This window comes from Lutra lutra, chromosome 10 (genome assembly GCF_902655055.1).
Source record: "Lutra lutra chromosome 10, mLutLut1.2, whole genome shotgun sequence".
Classification (NCBI taxonomy): Eukaryota; Metazoa; Chordata; class Mammalia; order Carnivora; family Mustelidae; genus Lutra; species Lutra lutra.
Genome location: NC_062287.1, coordinates 70,086,124 through 70,106,642, shown reverse-complemented (window position 1 = coordinate 70,106,642; position 20,519 = coordinate 70,086,124). Strand labels below are relative to the sequence as shown.

General features: G+C 46.8%; 1 protein-coding gene and 1 non-coding gene across 4 annotated transcripts in view; both read right to left on the bottom strand.

The window, feature by feature from the left end:
* Positions 1-20,519, bottom strand: part of INSC (INSC spindle orientation adaptor protein) — a 128,166-nt gene that overhangs the window by 57,441 nt on the left and 50,206 nt on the right. For all 3 annotated transcript variants that reach the window (XM_047693998.1, XM_047693999.1, XM_047694000.1), the window contains exons 3-5: positions 7,698-8,043; positions 6,587-6,639; positions 5,326-5,449 (exon numbers count right to left, since the gene is read on the bottom strand). In XM_047693998.1, coding sequence (XP_047549954.1) covers positions 5,326-5,449; positions 6,587-6,639; positions 7,698-8,043 — 523 coding nt within the window. The remainder of the gene's footprint in view (positions 1-5,325; positions 5,450-6,586; positions 6,640-7,697; positions 8,044-20,519) is intronic.
* Positions 15,966-16,071, bottom strand: LOC125080212 (U6 spliceosomal RNA). The gene has a single exon (XR_007121248.1). It is a non-coding gene; the product is annotated as a U6 spliceosomal RNA (small nuclear RNA).

Below are 20,519 nucleotides of genomic sequence, written 5' to 3'. Positions count from 1 at the left end.
TGTTTAGAGGAGAGCTAGAAATTAAGAAATGTTGAAAATGCTGGATGGGAAAGTATGCAAACCAGGCAAGTTACTGGGAAGAGATTCTAAGTGCCTGACTTTGCAGGAAGAAGTAAACATATCAAATGCCCTTCTATAAAGAAGGAGACATTTTTCCCCATATATAGTAAACATAATGCCACAGTTAACCTAGGGTGGATGCTTTCCCCCAGTGAGTGAGTTTCCACAAAACCTTGTGGATGATGGACACCTGAGATAAACTGATGTCCCACAACAGACGCTATCAAGATGCTGCCCATTCCCAACCCTCTTTTGTTCAGCTGCAGGTAAGTATCTGTTAAGGTCTTCAGCAACTCTAAGACAGAGTCCCAGCATGAAATGTTGCATGGAATTCCTGCCATAGGGACCAAGGATTGGTCTGTTTTAACTTTCTGTGAGTGCAGGGGTAGTGCTATTATACTATTGCATATCCAAGGTATGAACTCTTCCAAGTATGGCTGGGAAAGACCAGTACAAACTGAGAAGCCTGGAAGGAACCCCTCCCATTGCTGTAGAGACAGCCCAGACTGTAGCTTCCCAAGAAAACATGACCACACACACATTGGAATGAGACCCTTCTGGCTAAGATGAGCACAGTAAGTAAATGGGAGAGAATTATATTAATCTAAGTACTTGAGACTTTGAATTATTCCCACAGGTAAAGGGATGCGGGGAATTTTGTTTGTTTGTTATGTTTTGTTTTTGTTTTTCATGCTGTTTTTGTTGTGGTGGTGGTTGGTTTTTTTTTAAACCTTTTTCTTTAACTTTACTTTCTCTCTGGGAACTTTATAATGAGACACACTATTTCTAAATTTTGGACATCTTTATATTTCTCATCTGGTAAATACAGATTATCTTTATGTTACAATTTAGTTGCATTGCAGCCTCTGATTACCTATATAGGACAACATAGCTGAGCAAAATCTGACAGTGGGAAATAGGACAGGAAAGCAAATTTTGAGCTTTAGTTACAAAACCTCCTAGAGCTAACTTAATGGATCTAATATCATGAGTCATTTTCAAGCCTTCTGGGAACAGAGTGTAAATTTCCCACTATGATTCCAGAAGGATCTACAAAGAAAGAGGTGTTGTTATTTGAAAGAATGGCTTCATGAAGGTGGGAAATATCTTTCCCACTGGCAGCTGACCTCCTCCCCCAAGGTGCTCAGCCGCACTCCCGCCTGACCACAGCCCAATGGATAAGGCCACTGAGACAGTAGGACAGAAACTATCACTACTAAGGGGCAGTACTTGGTCCCCACTACTCCTGTTCCCTAGATAAGGATTTCAGCAACACACCCCTGCTAGCATCACTCCCTACCTTTTTAGGTCACCCTACTGAGAAGGTAGGGATGAGTTCATGAGTTTGGGAAGAAGGAACTGAGGACAGTCAGCTTGGCACCTGTCTCTCTTAGGAAGTGTCCCTCAGGTCTGAGTTCTGTCACAAGTTAGGTGATTTTCCCTTAGGTGAGGCCTGAGGCTGACCAGCTTTGCCTAGGACAGGGAGGGGAAATTAAGCTGTGAGATAAAGCTTGAACTAGTTCGTTTAGCCACAGAGCCAAAGATACATTCCCTAATCAGTTTTATTAGAATAAAGATGTTATTTTAAACTAAAATCAAAAGTAATAGATGGAATGAAAGGATAAATTAATATAACATCTACCCACATGAAGCTGAGTCAAGGAATCAAAGGTACAGCTAAGAGTCAATTTATTCATAGAGTCCCCTTTATTTTAGAGCAAATCAGTTTTTATAAGTTAAGTCTTTCTTACCTCCCACATAGATAATCCTTTATTCCCAAATAGATTAATCATCAATGTTCATTAATTTCCTATCAGTGGCTCCTAACATTTTAACTTTAAATTCTTCCATACCCGCCAAATAGTTAAATTATCTTAATACACAATTCATTAGGTGACAGGGGGCTCTTTTAGCAAAGAGTGCTGCAAGCTTCTCTTAAGGCAGAACAAGACTCGATTGAAGAAAGCAGCTCACTGAGTCAGAAAAGTCCACTGGTTCCTCATGGGTCATTTCATTTAATCCTAATGACAACCCACTGCAGACGTGAGGACAGGAAGTAACTGACCCAGGTCTGCATATCCAGTAAGCAGCACTAGCGGGATGTGAACCCTGATATGCCTCCAGACTCCATGCTCAGGCCCCTACCCTACCATCCCCACATCATAGAATCCCATACTACCAAGATTGGAAGAGACCTTGGAACTCATTCATCCCCTGCCAGTGTCCTCCAAGCCTAGCTTGGCCTGTTAAGGGATGGGACTTCCAAACACCACCCCCTGCAGGACAGCCCTGTCATTTCACAAACCCCTCTCTACATAGAACATCCTCTAGATTCAAAGGCTGACCTGAGCACCTTCTTCCCTTCGGGGTCCCCAAACACAGAATGCTGGAGGTGACAGAGTGTCCATCTCTGGACAAAACATTCTCTGCTCCTCCATCTACTCCCACAGACCTTGATCTTCAGCCTCTCTCCCACCCTTTCAGGAGCCTCCTCAGAGTACCGCCATTGCCAGTGATGTGTCTGGGGTCTGGAACTGGACATGACATTCCAGGATGGAGCAGACCAGTGCAAAGTAGTGCTAGATTGCTGCTGCCCTATCGTAAGCATTGTTCTACCATAGATTATTTTTGTGCGAGGTGGGGATAGGGGAGGTGGCAAGGCTCTGCTTGAGAACTTCCCAAGGACAAAAAATGTTTTGACCAAATTGCATTTCCTGAAACACCAGCATCCCAAGTGATCAGGTGCTTTAAGAAGAAAAAAGATTTGTTATGACTATGTAAGTTTGGAACATACAGCTTAGTATCCAGTCTTTATTGAGTGCCTACTGTAGCAGAGGTAATATCCTGGTCACCAGATATATACCCATGAACAAAACAAACCCAAATCCTTGTCTATGGGAGCTACAGATCAGACAAGAAATACTATGAATGTGTGAAGATCTTTTAGAGGACTCCCAGTGCAGAAGAGCACATCATAGGGGAAATTCTGATGTAAGGACACAGGCTTAAGTCCCTTTATGTCAAAAGACCTCAAATATAGGATCCTCGTATAATTAACATCCTAGGGAATGTACTGGTCACCAGTTAAGAAACATATGTTTACAACACTGAGCACAGATCACCTTGCCTTCAGCCGATGTATCTCCTTATGTCACTGCCATCTGTACAGAAACACACACACACACACACAGAACTAAAGATCAGCCAAAATGTATTAAGAGCATGGTGAGCCCAAACAATAGGAGGGTGTAGCAGACACCACGGTGCTCACTGGGAGGAAAGGGGGGCTTATTGGGAAGCTAAGGAATATACAGAGGAATGCAGGGCAGACAAGGGGAGGGAGGCCAATGCGGGACCAAATTTTTTTTAAGATTTTATGTATTTATTTGTCAGAGAGAAAGAGCACAAGCAGGGAAAGCAGCAGGCACAGGAAGAAGCAGGCTCCCCACTGGACAAGGAGCCTGATGTGGGACTCGATGCCAGGACCCCAGGTTCTGACCTGAGCTGAAGGCAGAGGCTTAACTGACTGAGCCACTCAGGCTGGTGGAGGGTGGGGGGTGCAAATTCTAAGAGAGGAGCAGCTGATCCAGCTAAGCTCCCAGGCCAAGTATCCGTGACCCACATGGCCAGACCTGGGGATGGGCAGGATTTAGTTGGGGAAGCAAAAGGACCCAGATCAGGAATTCCATTGCAAACAAGATCAGGATGAGGGAAAAACCAGAATAGGCCCAGAAACCCCAGGAAAACAGCTACATAACCCACAAGGTCCAGGAAGACTCCTTGGCAGCCCAGGGAGCTCTCCTCAGGATTCTGACCTAGACCATGCACTCTACCCTCTTTGACTCCCAGTAGACTACTTCCAAACCCAGCTGACTTCTGTTTATAATTCACAGTTAGCCCTTTCTGTTGAACCCGATAGTTCCAGGAGAAAGGGCACAAAAGTCACATAAAAAGCATCGTCAGCACCGGCAGTCCTTCTCAAAAATACCTCCAGGCTCCCCTCGTCCCTGTGACTACCTTCAATATTCTCACTCATCGCTCCCTTGTCTTTTTCACCCACTTCGGCCCCATGTCCCACAGGGTCCCTCTGGGACTTGAGAGCTCAGTGTGGGACACTGGCCCCAGCTTAAGCCACTACTCGCCATTTGCATGTCAACTCCAAGGCCAGCCCCAGCAGCGCCCCGCCCCCCCCCCCCCCCCCTTGGCCCTTCCTTCCCTTCATCCCAGGCTCCTGGGACAGAGCAGCCTCTGCAGATCTCTGGGGTAGGAAGGGTGAGAAAGCCTGGGGCCAGACATGCTGACGAAGCAGGTGAACCAGACCAGAAGAGCCTCTCCCCTGTGGAAAATGAGCCGGACAAATAAGAAGGAGAAAAAGGAAAGCTCTGGGCTCTATGGAAAGGCTGATTCTGGAGAGAAGCTGATAGGGGAAGAGACTTGCTATTTGTGGAAGGCTTTTATTTGGTGGTGGGAAAAGAATGGCAAATATGTAACACAATATTTCTGTAACTATAAATAACACATAAATACCTTTCATAATGAAAACCTTATGGAATCTGCTTTTCTGGGAGGCTTTTAAAATAGGAAAAGGCAACGGAGGGAAATCACATATATTTAACCCCCACTGTGCTGTTTGCTTAATGTTCTCACTTTTCTTCCGGGGAAGGTTCTCACTTTGTAGGTGAAGAAAATGAGGTCTTTGAGACGTTACGGAACTTGATCAAGGTCTCACAGTGAGCCATAGTTTGAAAGAAGGTCTGGTTCCAAAGCCCTCATTCTTTCTAGAATCAGACACGAGTCTGCCTAGAGGCAGGGGCTAGACTATATGACCTTTCTAGATTCTTTTCTATTGCCAGATTTCTGGACTTGGCTTGTTCCCCACAGCTGCCTCAATCTTCCAGGACAATACAGATCTGTTGTGTATACTGTAGACAATAGCAACAGAGATTTAAGATAGTAGGGACAATACTGAGAGAGCAGCTAGGAAATGCTTCTGCCATGGCCTCGTGTGACCTTAGGTAAGTCTCTTTCCTCTCTAGGCTCCAGTTCTCACATCTAGAAAATGCAGATTTGGGCTAACTTGGGAAGCATCGAGCTCTAACAGTCCTATTTGCTAGGTGCTGGGGTTCATTTTGGTAGCCTGAGGATGTGCCCCAAGAAAAGCATGTGAGAGCTTCCCCCAGCCTGGCCCGGTGCCTCGGCCCCACCCCCACTCCCACCCCAGGAGTCCACGCAAGCGCCTCCATCCATAGCCCAGCCTGCACCGACCTGCACCTCCCGGGTCAGCGCCAGCTCCAGCAGCTGGCCGAAGTGCTGACCCAGCGTGCTCAAGGTCTCACTCACACAGGCCTTCATCGACTTCAGGACGTGCTCATTTTCAACCTGGAGGCACCTGGGGAAAAAAAAATCATGACGTAGGCCCCTGGGATGGGCAGGTATTCAGCCCAGAGCCATTGCAGGGGCCAGATCTGGGCCTGCCGCAGGCTTGTGAGTGGTGCGAGGGGCCTAGGAGGACGTCATCAGCTCCAGGGGAGTCAGAGATGGAATATTTCACAACCGGCTCATCCTCTGGCCTCCTAGTGTTCAGAGAAGTGCTGGTAAAAATGGGAGCTAACAGTCCACGTCACCAGGAAGAAAGGCTGTCAGCCAGTGGTCAGACCCATTCCTCTGGGCTCCTCCCTTAGAGAACCCGCCATCACTGCACCAGGGTCTGGGGCTGGGGGTGGGAGCTGCAAGGGGGAGGTTGCTGCTGCTGCCAGGTCAGCTGCTGTTGCCACGGTAATACTCACGACCCTTGAAGAAATGGCCATCTACAGTGGTTGTCTACAGAAAGGAGCCTTGAAAATTTTCTCCCCAGGTGGAAAGAACAGGGGGTGGATCAGGTTTAAATATATCCCGAGGGCCTGAGAATGTTCTACTGGAAGGCCAAAGACGCCAAAGGGTCCTAAGGGAGACTAAGTCCCATGTTTCTCTTACAGGGCATGGGGGCTGGAAAGAGTAAGGACAGTGGGTGTGTATACATGTGAGGCTGAGCGTCTGTATGTGTCTGAGTGTAAACATGTACATGTTGACGTGTGTGACATACAGAGAAGAGGGTGTGAGTGTATTTCTGGGAATATATGAGTGTATGTTTATACACTACATACAGGCAAGTGTGTCTGTGAGATCCTTGTCTATGTGTCTGTGAGTATAGGCTGTGAGTGTCTGCTTTCACTTTGTCTTGACTTTGGGGATCAGGTTAGGGGGTTTCCCAAAGCTACAGGAAAACTTTTCCTTTTTACTAACCTCAATAATCCTCTTTTTTCCTACGCACGGGCCTCTCCTCTTTTATATTCTCTCTAGGTCCTGAAAATGGGGCAGAAAAGCCCAAAGGAGTCTTCCAAGGTTGGTGATGAAAGTCAGCAAAAGGAAGCTCCCAGACCACCACCAGCCCCCCCAACCCCAACCTTTTTTCCCCCTGGAAGAAGATACCAGCCCCTTCCCCTGACTGAGGACAGGCTGTCCAGTCTCATCCAGCAGCCAGGTTTACCTCTCTGTGATTGCCGAGAGCTCTGAGCATTTCTCCATTAACAGTTTCTCAATCTGTGGAAAAAACAGAAGAAAGTTTATTCAATTCAACAAGCACTGGTTGAGAACTGACTACTGCGTGGGGCTCTCTGGGGTATAAAGATGAAGAATCAAATCATCTGATTTTGGAATCAGGCCCATCAACTATAACACAGTGTTGTATGGATGGCAAGACACCATCATCAGCTTCTTTGCAAGCTCAAAAAAGAAAACCAAGCACTTAGTTGTGCTGGAGGATCTGAGAAGCTTCTGAGAGGAAGGGGCATTTGGGCTGGGCTGCAGAGGATGAATAAGAAGTTTGCTGTTTGTGAAGTGGAGCAAGGAAAATGGTAAAGCTGTAAGCTGGGAAGTGAATGCCAGAAGAAAGAAAAACAATGACAAGGGGATTTTCAGTGCTCCGCTATGGGCTTGGAAAAGAAGATTGGAAATCATGGGCTTCGGAATCAGAAGAACTTAGACTAAATCCTGCTTATACCATTCACTGCATAACTTTGGGCAAGTTACTTAGGCTCTCTGAGTTTCTGTTTCCTCATCAATACAGTGAGGACTTCACACTAGCGATGCTCCCTGGTGGTCTAGTGGTTAGGATTCGGTGCACTCTCACACTAGCTAATACTTTTTCAGTAACTGTTTTTAATGTTTCATTACATGTAAATAACATGTAAATAACATGAAAAAGTACTATTACTCATTTCGTTAATGGGATGGAACTGGGGCACAGAAAAGGTAAGTAACTTGCCAACGTCACACGGCAGAGCTGAACTTTGAACCCAGACAGTCTGGCATTAAAGTAGGTGCACTGCTCCCCTGTACAGCCTCTCACAGCTCTCACAGTGGTTCTGTCTGCTTTGTATCTAGTGCAGGTTAAATGAGATGGGTGAGTGAAAACACCTAGCTCAATGCCCAGGACATGGTAGGTACTTAGTAAAGGTCCTTACTATCTTCTCTGCTCTTGGGAAGAGGAGGGAGGTGTTGGAGCAGGAAAAGTTCAACCTCCAAGCACTTCAGACCCGTGCTTCTAGAAGGCATCCCCCTTGCAAATGCCCGCCCGCACCCACCCTGGGGCAGCTGACCTGGCCCATCTCCTGCGAGGAGCTCCTGCTGACAGCGCTGTACTCGCTGACCATGGAGCGGGCATGGCAGGCCAGACGCACACTCATGCTGTGCACACGCGCCCAGCGGTCCTGGGCCAGCTTCTGCCCGATCCTGTGCAGCTCGGTGCTGATGACCCAGCTCCTCTTGAGAAGCAGCTGCAGGGGGTCTCCGGGGCCAGGGCTGCCAGCCAGGATGAGGTCACTCTGAGCATCTTCCTCCAGGCTGATGGGCTTTGCCTGCAGGACGCACATGCACTCACACTCCGTCATGAGCTTCAGGTCCTCCATCCAGCGCTGGACCGAGTCCGCCTGCATCAGGTGCAGCCTGCAGCCAGGGAGCAGCACCACAGTGACTGTCAGCACCCTGCGACTTCCAGAGGTTCCCATTTCAGGTCATCTGACGTTTATGAAGCACCTGCTCTAGGCTCATCACTGTTTCTTGCACTCGCTTACATTAACCCTCTTTTCTTCTGTTATCTCCAACTCACAGATAATAAGAGGGAGGCACAGAAGTTTTGGAAGCAGATGACCAGACAAGCACCAGGACATGAAGTCAGGCACATTAGCAGACTGTATTTACAAGAAGAAGAAAACAGAAGGAGCCTAAATATTGAATCCTGGTTATGTGATTAGGAGCTACAGTCAGCTGTGTGGTTACCGAGTGTGAACCTTTTTAAATTTATTTTATTAATGAAAGCATTTTTAAACATGCTTTCACAAAGAGTGGCCCAAGACTAACATGGTTAGAAAGGGGATAAAGAGAATACAAGAGCCTCTGATCATCATGTTCTAGAGATAGAGAGCTGAAGCAGACTGATCTAAGAGCGTCCAAGAGGGAGGAAAGGAACTAGACCCTCACTCACTGACTCATTTACTCCATGAACACTACAGAGGACAGCTGTCATTTTTGTCCTTCTAGCATCCTTCCTCCTTCTTCTGTCAACAGCAGAGGCAAGTGATACTGCTGCCCCTTGGTGTGGCTTCTTGCCGTGGGCTACGGCTGTTCCCTCCTTCCAAACACAGGGCTTGCAAGGCAGCTAAATCCTGGCACCTGGGAACCAGCACCTGGCACAGAGGAAGCCTGTTGTACTGTGCAGGGAAGAGCTCTGGACCCTTGAGTGGGACCCACTCCCACCCCTTTCCTCAGGCCTGGAATGGAAAGGGCCATGGAAAAGCCACAAAGGGAGCAAAAGGGAATCAGTGCCACCAAACTGCCCCTGGCCCGGACCCTTCCCAGGAGGCCTGATTAGATCCCAGACTCACCATTCTGTCACCCCCACCAGCCCCAGCTCACACGGAGGCATACTCCATTCTTGTCCTTTAAGATCTTTTAGAACTAGAAAGAAAGTGGGATTTCCGAAGCTGTGTTAATTAAAATCCTAGTTGATTTATCGTTTGGCGGGTAAGAGACATGGAATGACAAAGCTATTGATTTCTCTAGTATCTGCATTATTGGGGCCTGTGAGAGTCTGTGTTTGTGGATATGAACTCATTTAGGTGTCTGTCTATATATCTGTGTGCTCGTGTCTGGGATGTCTGGCTCGGAGTTGCTGTGTCTCTACCTGCGCCAATCATCCAATGATTGTGGGTGCTTACAAGCCTTGCATCAGATAAACTCGATGACTAAGAACAGCTGGGGTGGGCCGTGAGCGTGGGCTGCATTAAATGACTCAGTCCCAAAGTAAAGAGTACAGAAAGGGGACGGAGAACAAGTAACTTTGCAGTGGAGAAACCTGACATAACCCCATCCTACTCAAGTGATCCAAAGGAACCTCATTGCTCATCAGCCTCTGTTGACAGCGTGGGCTTTGGATGGGACGTGATGAGCAGGACTTTCTTTTTTTTTTTTAAGATTTTTATTTATTTATTTGAAAGAGAGAGATCACAAGTAGGCAGAGAGGCAGGCAGAGAGAGAGGAAGTGGGAAGCAGGCTCCCCGCTGAGCAGAGAGCCCGATGCGGGACTCGATCCCAGGACCCTGAGATCATGACCTGAGCCGAAGGCAGCGGCTTAACCCACTGAGCCACCCAGGCGCCCCGAGCAGGACTTTCTTCTCCCAAACACTGAACTTTAGTCTAATCATGCGAAGGGCCTCAGGGATCAGCTAAGGGACATTCTACAGAATACCTAATCAATACTCCTCACAAGTGCCAGTGTCCTCACCAACAAGGTCACGCTGAGAAACTATCAGCGGCAACGGGAGACAAGGGAGACATGATGACTGACTACAGCAGGATCTCCTGGATGGAATCCTGAAACAGAAAAGAACCCTCATGGAAAACTAGTAAAAGCCAAATAAAGTCTGGAGTTTAGTTAATGCAACAGACTAATGATGGTTCCTCGGTTGTAACAAATGTACCATGCTCACAGGGGATGCTAACGATCAAGGTAATTAGGTATGTGGGTAGCATACAGGGGCCATCTGTACTATCTTTGCAACTTTCTGTAAATCTAAAGCTATTTTAAAGTTTGAATGTTTCTTTGAAGAAATGGGGTTCTGGGGAGAGAGGTAGAATCCAGCTAACAGAGCTGAGGGTTCCTTACTCCATTATCCACAGGAAGAATTGCATTTCCATTGCCTCTTCCCCAAATAGGAGCCCAGACTGGAACTGGCTGTCTCTCTGGCTTTGTGTCATGAGCCTCATGGGAGGAAAACCTAGAGAATGTATCATCCTCCACTGGAGCAATCCAAGCTCCAGTGGACATGTAGGAGGAACCTAGCTAAGGATCCAGGAGTGGAAGCTTCCTCAAAAAACCTGGAAGTGGAAGGAAAGAGGGTACCTGGTTGGGCCAGAGGACGGAAGTTGTTCTCTCAGACGAAAGGAATGTGGCAAGCCTAGTTGGCTTCGTCTTCCAGTTGGTCCTATGATCTGCCCTGGAGCCCACCAATGGCTGGTTCCAGGCAGGCCTCCTGGACCTGCCCAGGGAGGCCCCCTTGGGCAGAGTCAGGCCCTCAGACGCCTCTCTGATGATCCTGCTCCCTCCTTAGTTGCCTGAACAGGCTTTGAACCCAAGCTTCCTGAGGATGAAACAGCCCACTGTGTAAGGAAGCCTACGAAAAGCTACTATAGGCCCAGACCAAGAAGGCTTGTACCTTTGCATGTGGGGGCGTGAAGGGCTGGCTGTGCAACTTACAATCTGTGTGGCTGAAGGAAAGCTATTGCTGCTTTTTCCCCCTTTTTCTGAAATTTGTATTGAAATAACATATGCACATGAAGGTGAACAAATTATCATATCAAGCTGCAGTCTAATGAATTTTCATAAGGTCGACACATTCATGTGTCCAGGAACCAGTTTTGAAACATTGCCCGTATCCCGGTAGTCTCCCTGGCACCCCCTTTTGGTCACTCCCCAACGAGGATATCCAGTATCCTGACTTTTTAACAACATAGATTAATTAGTCTCTTTAGTAAGTTTCTTAACCTCTCTGAGCCTCAATTTCTTTATCTGAAAATAAAGGTAGTAATTTCAGAGAGATGAAAGAATTACATTAAATGGTGAACGTGAAGGACTTAGGACATTGCATGGCCTAAAGAAATGCTCAAAAATGTTAGTTCTCTTTGCTGTGTGTCCCCCATGGAATGCTTCAGCACCTACAATAATTACCATCACAATGGCTAGAAGTTTCTGAGCACATGCCACATGTTAAGCCTTGTGCTAAGTGCTTTACACGAATCGTTTAATTTACCCCTCAAGACAAGTGTCTGCGTTAGTAGTAGTATTATCCCCATTTTACAGATGAGGAAGCCAGAATGAGAGAGGTAATTCACCCAGGTAGAAGGTAGTAGCATTGACATTAAAACTTTGGTCTCTTTCACTCTTAACCTCTTAGCCTTACTGCTTCCCACTCTAATAACCTTAAAAAAAAAAATACATCAAGGAGCAGAGAGCAAGATGAGACAGCCTGACACAGGGAGAAAGGAAGGACAATTTTCCCAAGCAAAGAGTTCTGGGGCTGCTTATGAGCAACGGGAGGAAGAAGGAAAGCTGGGAGCCCCTGGCTCTGCCTAAAGCTCTGGGGTACAGGGCGGACCGGGAACCCAGTTCCAGAGATGCAGCTGCTGCTTCCAGGCCAAACCCACTCCCGGCCTGCCCAACCGCCGGAGCGGCCTTCCAGGGTGACAGCTGCAGAGGCGAGGACAGACAGGGGCGCCTTCGGGAAAGCAGAATCTGGTTTTCTTTAAGAATGAGCTTAAAATAACTTCCATTTCTAGAGATTGTTTGAAGAGATACCTCCTCTTTCCCCCCTAAGGAGCAAACAAGCATACTGAGAAGAATAAACTGTAGGTTAGGAAGCGCAGAGACCCCTGCCTCCTCTTAACCTCATTCAGTGACTAGGCCTCAGGCCCCATCAAGTAGGCGCAGCCCCCTTAGGTCCAGGGCCAACTCCAGGAGGGCTGGGAGGACTTCAAGAGGTTCTGACCCATCAAAGCTGGAGGGGAAAAATGGGTTGGCTGCTCAAGGCATGTATCTGTCTCCCACCCAGCCTGACTTTACCCAGTATGCTTTGCACCCAAGCTGCCCAAATTACAAATAAACCATTGAGATTACAATATAATTGTGTTTGGCATTTAGTATATGTGCTGCCGAAGCAAACACTGTGTTTGGCATTTTAAAAAAATAGGGAATTGGATGAAAAGCAGTTCTGAAAGCAGAGGGAAAGGGAAAATAGACAAAACCCATCAGGAATAATAGTTAATATTTATTGGACCCTTATAGTACTCCAAGGATTATATAATTATCACACATTATTTTATTCTCAGAATATCCTGATTAAGTACATACTTTCCTTGTCTCCATTTCACAGATGAAAATACACAGGTACAGAAGACTTATATGACTTAAGAGAGCCAGGACTCCCTGCAGGCAACCCGATTCCAAAGACTGTTTACCTATTGACCATATTCTACAGTTTCTTCACCTGTCTCTCTCTACCACCAACTTTGAGATATCCTCAAAGGCAGGCATTGACCTCCCTCATTGACCAGCACTCAGCACAAGGCCTGACACATGGTTGGGATCAGTAAATACTTAAGCGATCAAGTAAATCAGAAATTGCCTAGGAAGCATGGATTGTAAGCCCTGCCATGCCAGCTGGAAATATTTTCTGGGCTTGTAGGGGTGTTACAAGATAAGCATGAGTGCTCTGGCCTGACACATGGGAAACCCTTGAACTCATGCAATCCTCTGTTCTGAATTACACTTCAGGAGTTGTGGTTTCGATCTCTGGCCGGCGTGTCAGACAAAGTGTAGGTGAGTTCCCTGCAGCGTGGTTCAAGTTTAAGAGCTGGGTAAGTAACTCCATTCCACAAAAGACATCATAATAAAAACTTCTGTGTTAAATAGAAACACATGACCAGGTATCAGTAGAATCAGAGAGACCTTTTGTACAAGTCATTCTACAAACATTCCTTGATTCCACTAAGCCATAAAGCTTGGGCCCTTCGCAACCACTGTCCCAATTCTCAGAACTTCCAGGAAAATGGTAAAGTATGGATATGGACACTCAAGCCCAGGGTTGGGTGGGTGGGGGGGTAGGGAGTGGCTAAAGGGAGATCTTAGCTCCTATGGGAAGTGCTATCCCCATAGGACACCTGTAACAAACACAAAATATCTTCACTCAGTTCAATAAGGCTTAAAACATTGAAGCCATGCCTGTCAGACAATCCCTACTTGACCTGATTCACTGAAACACTATCGATGTTGAGCACACACACTCTGTGCTGGTCCCTGCCCTCAGGACACTCACCCCATCTAGGAGAGAGACAAACATAAGTAAATGTAACCCAACCTCTTTCTCATCCCAACACCATGCGCCACACACCTCAAGCATTATCCAGGAGTCCCCAGAGTTCATCTCATATACAGCTGACCCTTGAACAATGCAGGTTTGGATGCACGGGTCCACTTATAGGTGGATAGTGCAGTACTGTAGACATATTTTCTCTTCTTTATGATTTTCTCAGTAATGTTTTCTTTTCTCCAGTTTACTTGGTAAGAATACAGTACAGGACGTACGTAACACAGAAATGATGTGTTAGTTGACTTTATGGTATCAGTCAGGCTTCCGATCAGTAGTAAGCTATTAGTAGTTAAGTTTTGGAGTCAAGGGCGACATGTGGATTTTCCACTGTGTTGGGGGGTGGGTGCCCCTAAACCCTGCATCGTTCAAAGGTCAAGTGTAGATCCTCCCCCAAATATGTGATCTTTAATTCCTTTAGCACCCTTACACTGGGATTACCCTGGCTGCCAGGTCCTGTCAGGCCCACTGGCACGGCGACCCTTCCTTCCAGGGGCTCTCCTGCTGTCCGCCTCCACTAAATATCTCATGCTGATCACAGTCACCACTTCTTCTCTTGCTGCTGTGTCTTCTAGGCACCATAGTGCCACCATCAGAACCAGGCACACCACTGGGTCTCCTAGGCATTATGTGGCTTTTGTGGGGTATCACTGTTCCCATCAGAGTGTGAACTCGGGAGCTGGATTGCCTAGATTAAATCCCACATCTGCCACTTGCCACCTGCATGACTTTGGGCAAGTTATTGAATCTCTCTGTGCTTCAGTTTCCTCGTTGGTAGAAAAGAAATGAAAATACTACCCAGCCCCCAGGTTTTTTGGGATGATTAAGTGAAGAGAGTATATACATATACATACATATGCATTTATGCAAGTATGTATATCTACTTGCTTAGAATAATGCCTGACAGGAAGTATTATACATGTCAGTTGTTATTAGAGAAGTTTCAACTAAAGCAGCTGTTATCATAAGAAATTTAATTACTTCGAAGTAGAGAAATAAGGAAAACTCTGGGAAGATGGCCGTCGTGACAGCAGTTTTTAAATTGCTCTAAATTCCCAGGTGAAAAACCGGCAGAACAACAAAGATAATAAAACCGAAACCTTATGGATAAAATTTACAACAAAACTAGATGATAAAATATCCCCACAAAACTCAAAATACAAGCAGCTGGGATCGACCATTTAAAGCTACAAGACCTGCTGGACATCATCTGTCCAAGAGGAAGGAGGAGAGAGCGATGGGGTGGTGTCTGAGGAATATGAGGGAGGAGCGCCCCCCCCCCCCAGTCACTGGGTATTTATTGGAAATCACAGTATGACCATTCAATAGTCGCTGAAACTAGGAGGGGACGTGCCTCTCCATGATCAGGTGCGTGCACGGCACCTACCAAGAATTCTAAAAACTAACCCAGCAGGAGTCCCTTCTCTAACAAACTGCCATGTGGAGAAGAAACTTCTGGAAGCACGATCAGAATTGAGCAGGACTGGGACCTCAGAGACAAAGGTGAGAGGTCCATGGAAGGGGTGGAAGCAGAGCTGGAACTCTCAGAAAGCAGATCACATGACGTTGAACCTTACACAAAAACGAGGATGGAGCTGTATGAATTTAGAACTGCCTTCCTGAGCCCTGCTTCCCTCTAAAAGTTCATGAAAACTAATTTCATGTAAAAATAAGCAGCACAAAAATACTGAACTCTCATTCCACACATAATCATTTAAAAAAGAGAATAAATAACAAAATAGTATCCCTACAATGAGAAAATACCAGGAAAATGGTCTCACAAAACAGAAGGGAATGTAATATACTAGTTCAAAATGAACTTAAAATTTTTAAAAACGATGTAAGTTGTGAAAGAGAAGCACAAAACCTCAGAAAAGAGATATCTTAAGAAAAGAATTAGACATAAACAGGAAATGTCATCTTCGAAACAGATTAAACAAGAAGAAAATGTGGGATAATGCCTTAAGAAAATCAAATGCAAAAACAAAAAAAAAGGTTTTAAATTTTTTAAAAAATGAAGAAAGATAAAAACAGGTTTGCAAGAAAGTGATGAAGTTTAAGGATGGGCAAAAAAAGATCGAACATACATACAATAAGAGTTCCCAAGAGAGGTGCCTGTGTGGCTCAGTCGGCTGGGCATCCAACTCCTGATTTCAGCTCAGGTCTTGATCTCAGGGTCATGAGTTCAAGCCCTGCCTTGGGCTCCATGCTGGGTGTGGAGCCTACTTGAAAAAAAAAGAGAAAGAAAGTTCCCTAGGGAGGAACCCAAAACACACAACAAAATGCATATGAAAAGCTATGAGCTGGGAAAGCTTCTTGGGAAAAAAATATGTTTCATAGTGTTACATATTCATATTGTTACATATTGAAAAGGCATACTCTGTACATGAAAACAAATGTACAAGACATATTCTAGTAAGATTACTAGACTTCTATTTATTTATTTTTTTAAATATGGAAGGCTTCACAAATTTGCATGTCATCCTTGTGCAGGGGCCGTGCTAATCTTCTCGTATCATTCCAATTTTAGTAGATGTGCTGCCAAAGCGAGCACAAGATTATTAGATTTTTAAAAGAAAGAAAGGAAATCCTTTGTGCATTTAGAAATAAGTGCATGTTACTTGTAAGGGATAAAAAAAATGATGCTATCATCAGTTTGTTTGTTTTGTGATAGCAACATTTCATACTAGAAAAAAAGTAGAGTAACTTATTTAATATACTCAGAGAAATAAAATGTGAGCCAAAAACCTTATATTCAGCCAAAATGACTTTCGAGTGTGAGGTGAGAAGGAAGCAACACCAGCGCCGCGATGTTGGAGGACAGTTGTTGGAGATGGTCCTTGATCTTGGATCCTGGACGCTGATGCACACAGATGATGAATGAAAGGGACAAAGAGAACCCCCGATTTTTCACTTGAGCACAAGACCAACGGGAGAAACCTGTTCAGAAGACGGCTCAGTCTGGGGCATGTTGAGTGCAGTGGGCCCATTTCTTCCTTGGGGTCCAGTCCCTCTCTCTGGACTGTCCTCACGTAGCACCTCATTTCAGAACCACCCAGGGCTCCCAGCATCCACGTTGGGCGTGTGGCCCACACACTCCCACAAATCCCACCCTGAACGCTCAGTGCACATTTCCTAGGTGCTCACTTATGTGCAGGAACGGGTCTAGCTGCTTGGGACACACTGGTGAGCAAAACAAACATATCTCTGCCTCTCCTCCAGAGCAGGGGGCAATAAATATAATAATAATAATGAATGAAAAAGGATAGAATATGTAAAAAGCAGATCATTTCTCTCCGAGTTAGAATAAGTATGGATGAGATTGCTCCTGCAGGAGGCAGGGAGGGAACTGCCATTTGAAATGAATTAATGGCCGGGCTCGCCGAAGAAGTAAGGCCTGGATGAAAGCTTCCAGGTGGTGGGAGAGTTAACCATGTTGGCGTATGGGTACAGAGTCATGCAGGCAGAGGGACCAGAGCGTGCAAAGGCCCACCTTGGGAGTATGCCTGATTTGTTTGAGAAAGGGTGGGAGATCAACGTGGCTTGAGCAAGGGAATTGAATAGGACATGAGCTCAGCTCTAGGCTAGATCACACGGGGCCTTGGGAGCCACTGTGGGCCCTCCAGGCTTCCCCTGCGTCAAGAGAAGCATTCCTCCCAAGCATGGAAGGAATCTTGTCACCAGATGTCAGCTGGGTCCACCTAGCCCCTATACCTCTCTAAGGCCCAACCTGGAAGGCTCTCTCACTAAGGGCTTTGTAAAAACAACACACAGATTCATATACAGTGACTTAACTTCACTATGCAGTGAATTGTAAACTGTTTACTAAACAGTTAATTTAAGTACAATTATTTATGCAACAAGCTATAAATAATTTACAGTGTGGTTACGATATTAACTTCTAACCCCTCCTCACTAAGGTCCTGGTGAGGCCCCAGCCACTTGGGGCTAGAGGAAATGTTGCTTCTCTGATCTTGTTTGAATCTTCCCGTGTTTACATTGCCCTGCTTCTGATCCACCCAGAAGCCCACGCTGAGCTGCACTGGCCCTGGCCTTTCTGTGCCCTGGGACTTTGCAACACTCCAGCCCAAACTGCTCCAAATTCACACGGCCTGTGTCGAGCCTTCATGACATGCGGTGTTAGGCAGCTCACAGAAGTTCTGTTGCTAACTTGTAACTGACCCATGTGGGCAATCCCAGAACCAGGAAGGAGGCTTTCTCTCCTACAGCGGACTGTGCAAAAATGGTTCTTATACCCACCTATTATGCTGGGGTTGGTCTCTTTCCCTATGTGATCTCTGTGTCCTCGGCCATCTCTGGGGCACAACCTCTGCTCCATGCTGTCACACTGGGAAGAGTTTTCAGACTGTTTTCCAGAAGCCCCCACTTTCATAATTTACCCTACCCACTTGGATATATGCGTCCCACAGCATTCTCTGTTCATTAAAGTGTCCAGTATAACGTGGTGGGAGAGAGCTAATCCTCTGTCGGACCACTCTAAAAAATCAATTTAAAAGAACCTAGCATGGTTCCAAGCATGCTATAAAGGAAACGCTGAGTACCTTGCACAAGCCAAGCATGTATCAAGTGCTTGCACATACGATCCCCATTTGGATTCACAGAAATGCTATTTAGTATCCCCATTTTACAGAGGAGGGCAAACCAAGGCTCAGAGAGGTCAATGGCAGAGCCTAGACATCCCTCCAGTTCTGCTAACTCCAAAGCCCATATCCTCACCACCACCCGGTCTGTCCAGGACCCCAGTGGAGTGTGTTTTTGTTTCAGAAAGCCAAGGAACAAGAATTTGGCTCCAGGTAACTGTTTCCAATCCAATAAACCAATATATTCATTTGACAGCTGCCCACTCTCCGATGACTCAGAGCCCATCTTGTTAGCTCTGTCAAACTCAGGCATTTTAGATGTGCCCCGGGGAGAGGGGGATGCTGATTAACATTCCCTGGCCTTTCATTAACTAAGGAATGACTCATTCTTAACCTCTTAAAAGGCTCCATGCGTGTCTCTCGGCACTACCAGCCTACTAGGAGAGCAGGGATGACGATAATGACAGCAAAAACACCTGATGACACACCATCCCCCGGGCCCCCTTCCCACCTCTGCCTCTTCATAGCTGCAGGCTCATGCGCACGACACTCACCTCCCCAGAGTCACATCCCTGACCTGCCGTCCCCCTCACTCCCAACTTCTGTCCCAGCCACGTGGAGCTCTTTCAGTCCCTCTGCCGTCACTTCCGGCCCTTCCAGCCTTTGCACAGGCTGGCCTCCCTCTCCCCATCTCCTCTCCACCCTGCCGATGCCCATACACCCCTGAAATCTTGTCTGAACGTCTCTGTTGAAATAGGGTGCTCCGACTCCGAGGGGAGCTTATGTCCCAGGTGTCCCACGAGTCTGTAGGACCCCGTCTTTCCCCCGCTGGGACACCAGCCTCAATTGTTTCACTACTGGATTGATATCTGCTTCGTCCACTGGACCCAAGGGCAGGGCTCACGTCTGTCACAAGCTCCCAACATGGCACCCAGCCCAGGACCTGGTGCGCTGAGGAGGTTCGGTGTCTATGGGACTGAGCTAGGAATCAAATGGGAATAATATTAACCAGCACTGTAATGCAGCCTCGGTGGCTCAGGGTGAGGGGCAAGATGAAACCCCAAATCATCACTGCCAACCTTTATAGAGGTTGGGCTTCATGCCAGCCCTCAAGCGGATGGCTCATGGATATTACCTTATCTGTGTCTCAGAATGACCCTACAAGGAGGGCAATCCCACTGCCTCGAGCTTACAGTTAAAGAAACTGAAGCTTGGAGAGGGAAAGTGAACTATCTGACATCCCCCAGCTCGTAAGGGGCAGAGTTTGACTCTGAACTCAGCCTACCACACTCCAGACCCCACATGCTTAAGTGCTGCTTCTGGCCCTGCCCTGTCCAAATGGCACGTTTAGCACTGTCAGGTAAAAATTACAAATGCATTCTCACACACACAGGGTCAGCGTTAGGCTGCCCTCCACCTTCAGGGCTCTCCCACAGGACCTGATGGATAGGCTGAAAAGGCTTTGTCTTTCCCATTCTGTTCTCCTTCCTTTAAGGAGAGTCTTTTCATTTGCTGAAGTGGAACATTTAGGAGAATTCACATATTGAATGTGTCCATTGCCATCCTGGTACCTCTAGATAGTTCTGGAAAATGCAGTTGTCAGTAGATAAGTCACCACTAGTGGGTTTTCAAGACCTGGTATACACTATGGCCAAGACTCCATAGAAGCAAAAGCCTCCCATCCCCAACTCCTAGGACCCCTTTCCTCTACCACACCCAAGCCTCAGGCTCTGGTCAAGGTTCTCTATCCCCCAGTTGTGGGCAGACTCTGAGGATGAAAGATTCTTCACCTTGGGGCTCTACATGCAGAACTGCCCTCCAAAAGGGTCCCTACGAGCAGAGGCCAGAAGTTAACTGTCCCATCAGTTCCCACAACCAGTGTGTGCTGGGGCCAGGCCTGAGGCCCTGATGTTCCAGAGCTTTCTGTGTACCTGCTCACCAGCCTGTCCTAAGAGCTGAGGACAAAACCAACCAGGAGAAAATTCCAGAAAGCACAGAGCTCAGCTAAGACCCCAAACAGGCAAGAAAGTACCAGGAATCCACTCCAGTGGTAATTCCAACAGCAGCTAACATGCACTGAGCAGGGCAGTGTTGTAAGCCCTCTCTATGTATTATCTCTTTTAATCCACCCTCTCCCCACCCCTGCAATCTGAAAGAGAAAACTATTATTGTCCCCATTTATAGATGAGGAGACTTCTGTCAGAAGAGGCCACATGGTGAGTTAAGTGGTAGAGCCATTACTCAGACCCAGTCTGTGTCTCCGCTCCTATCAACTAAACATCAGACTGCCATCATGAAGCCATCAAGAAGCTGTGAGCAGGATGGCTGAGGGCCACAGGAGACAGAGGGCCTGACTTGGCCTGGGAATATGTATACAAAGGAAGTGACATTTGCCCCGGTT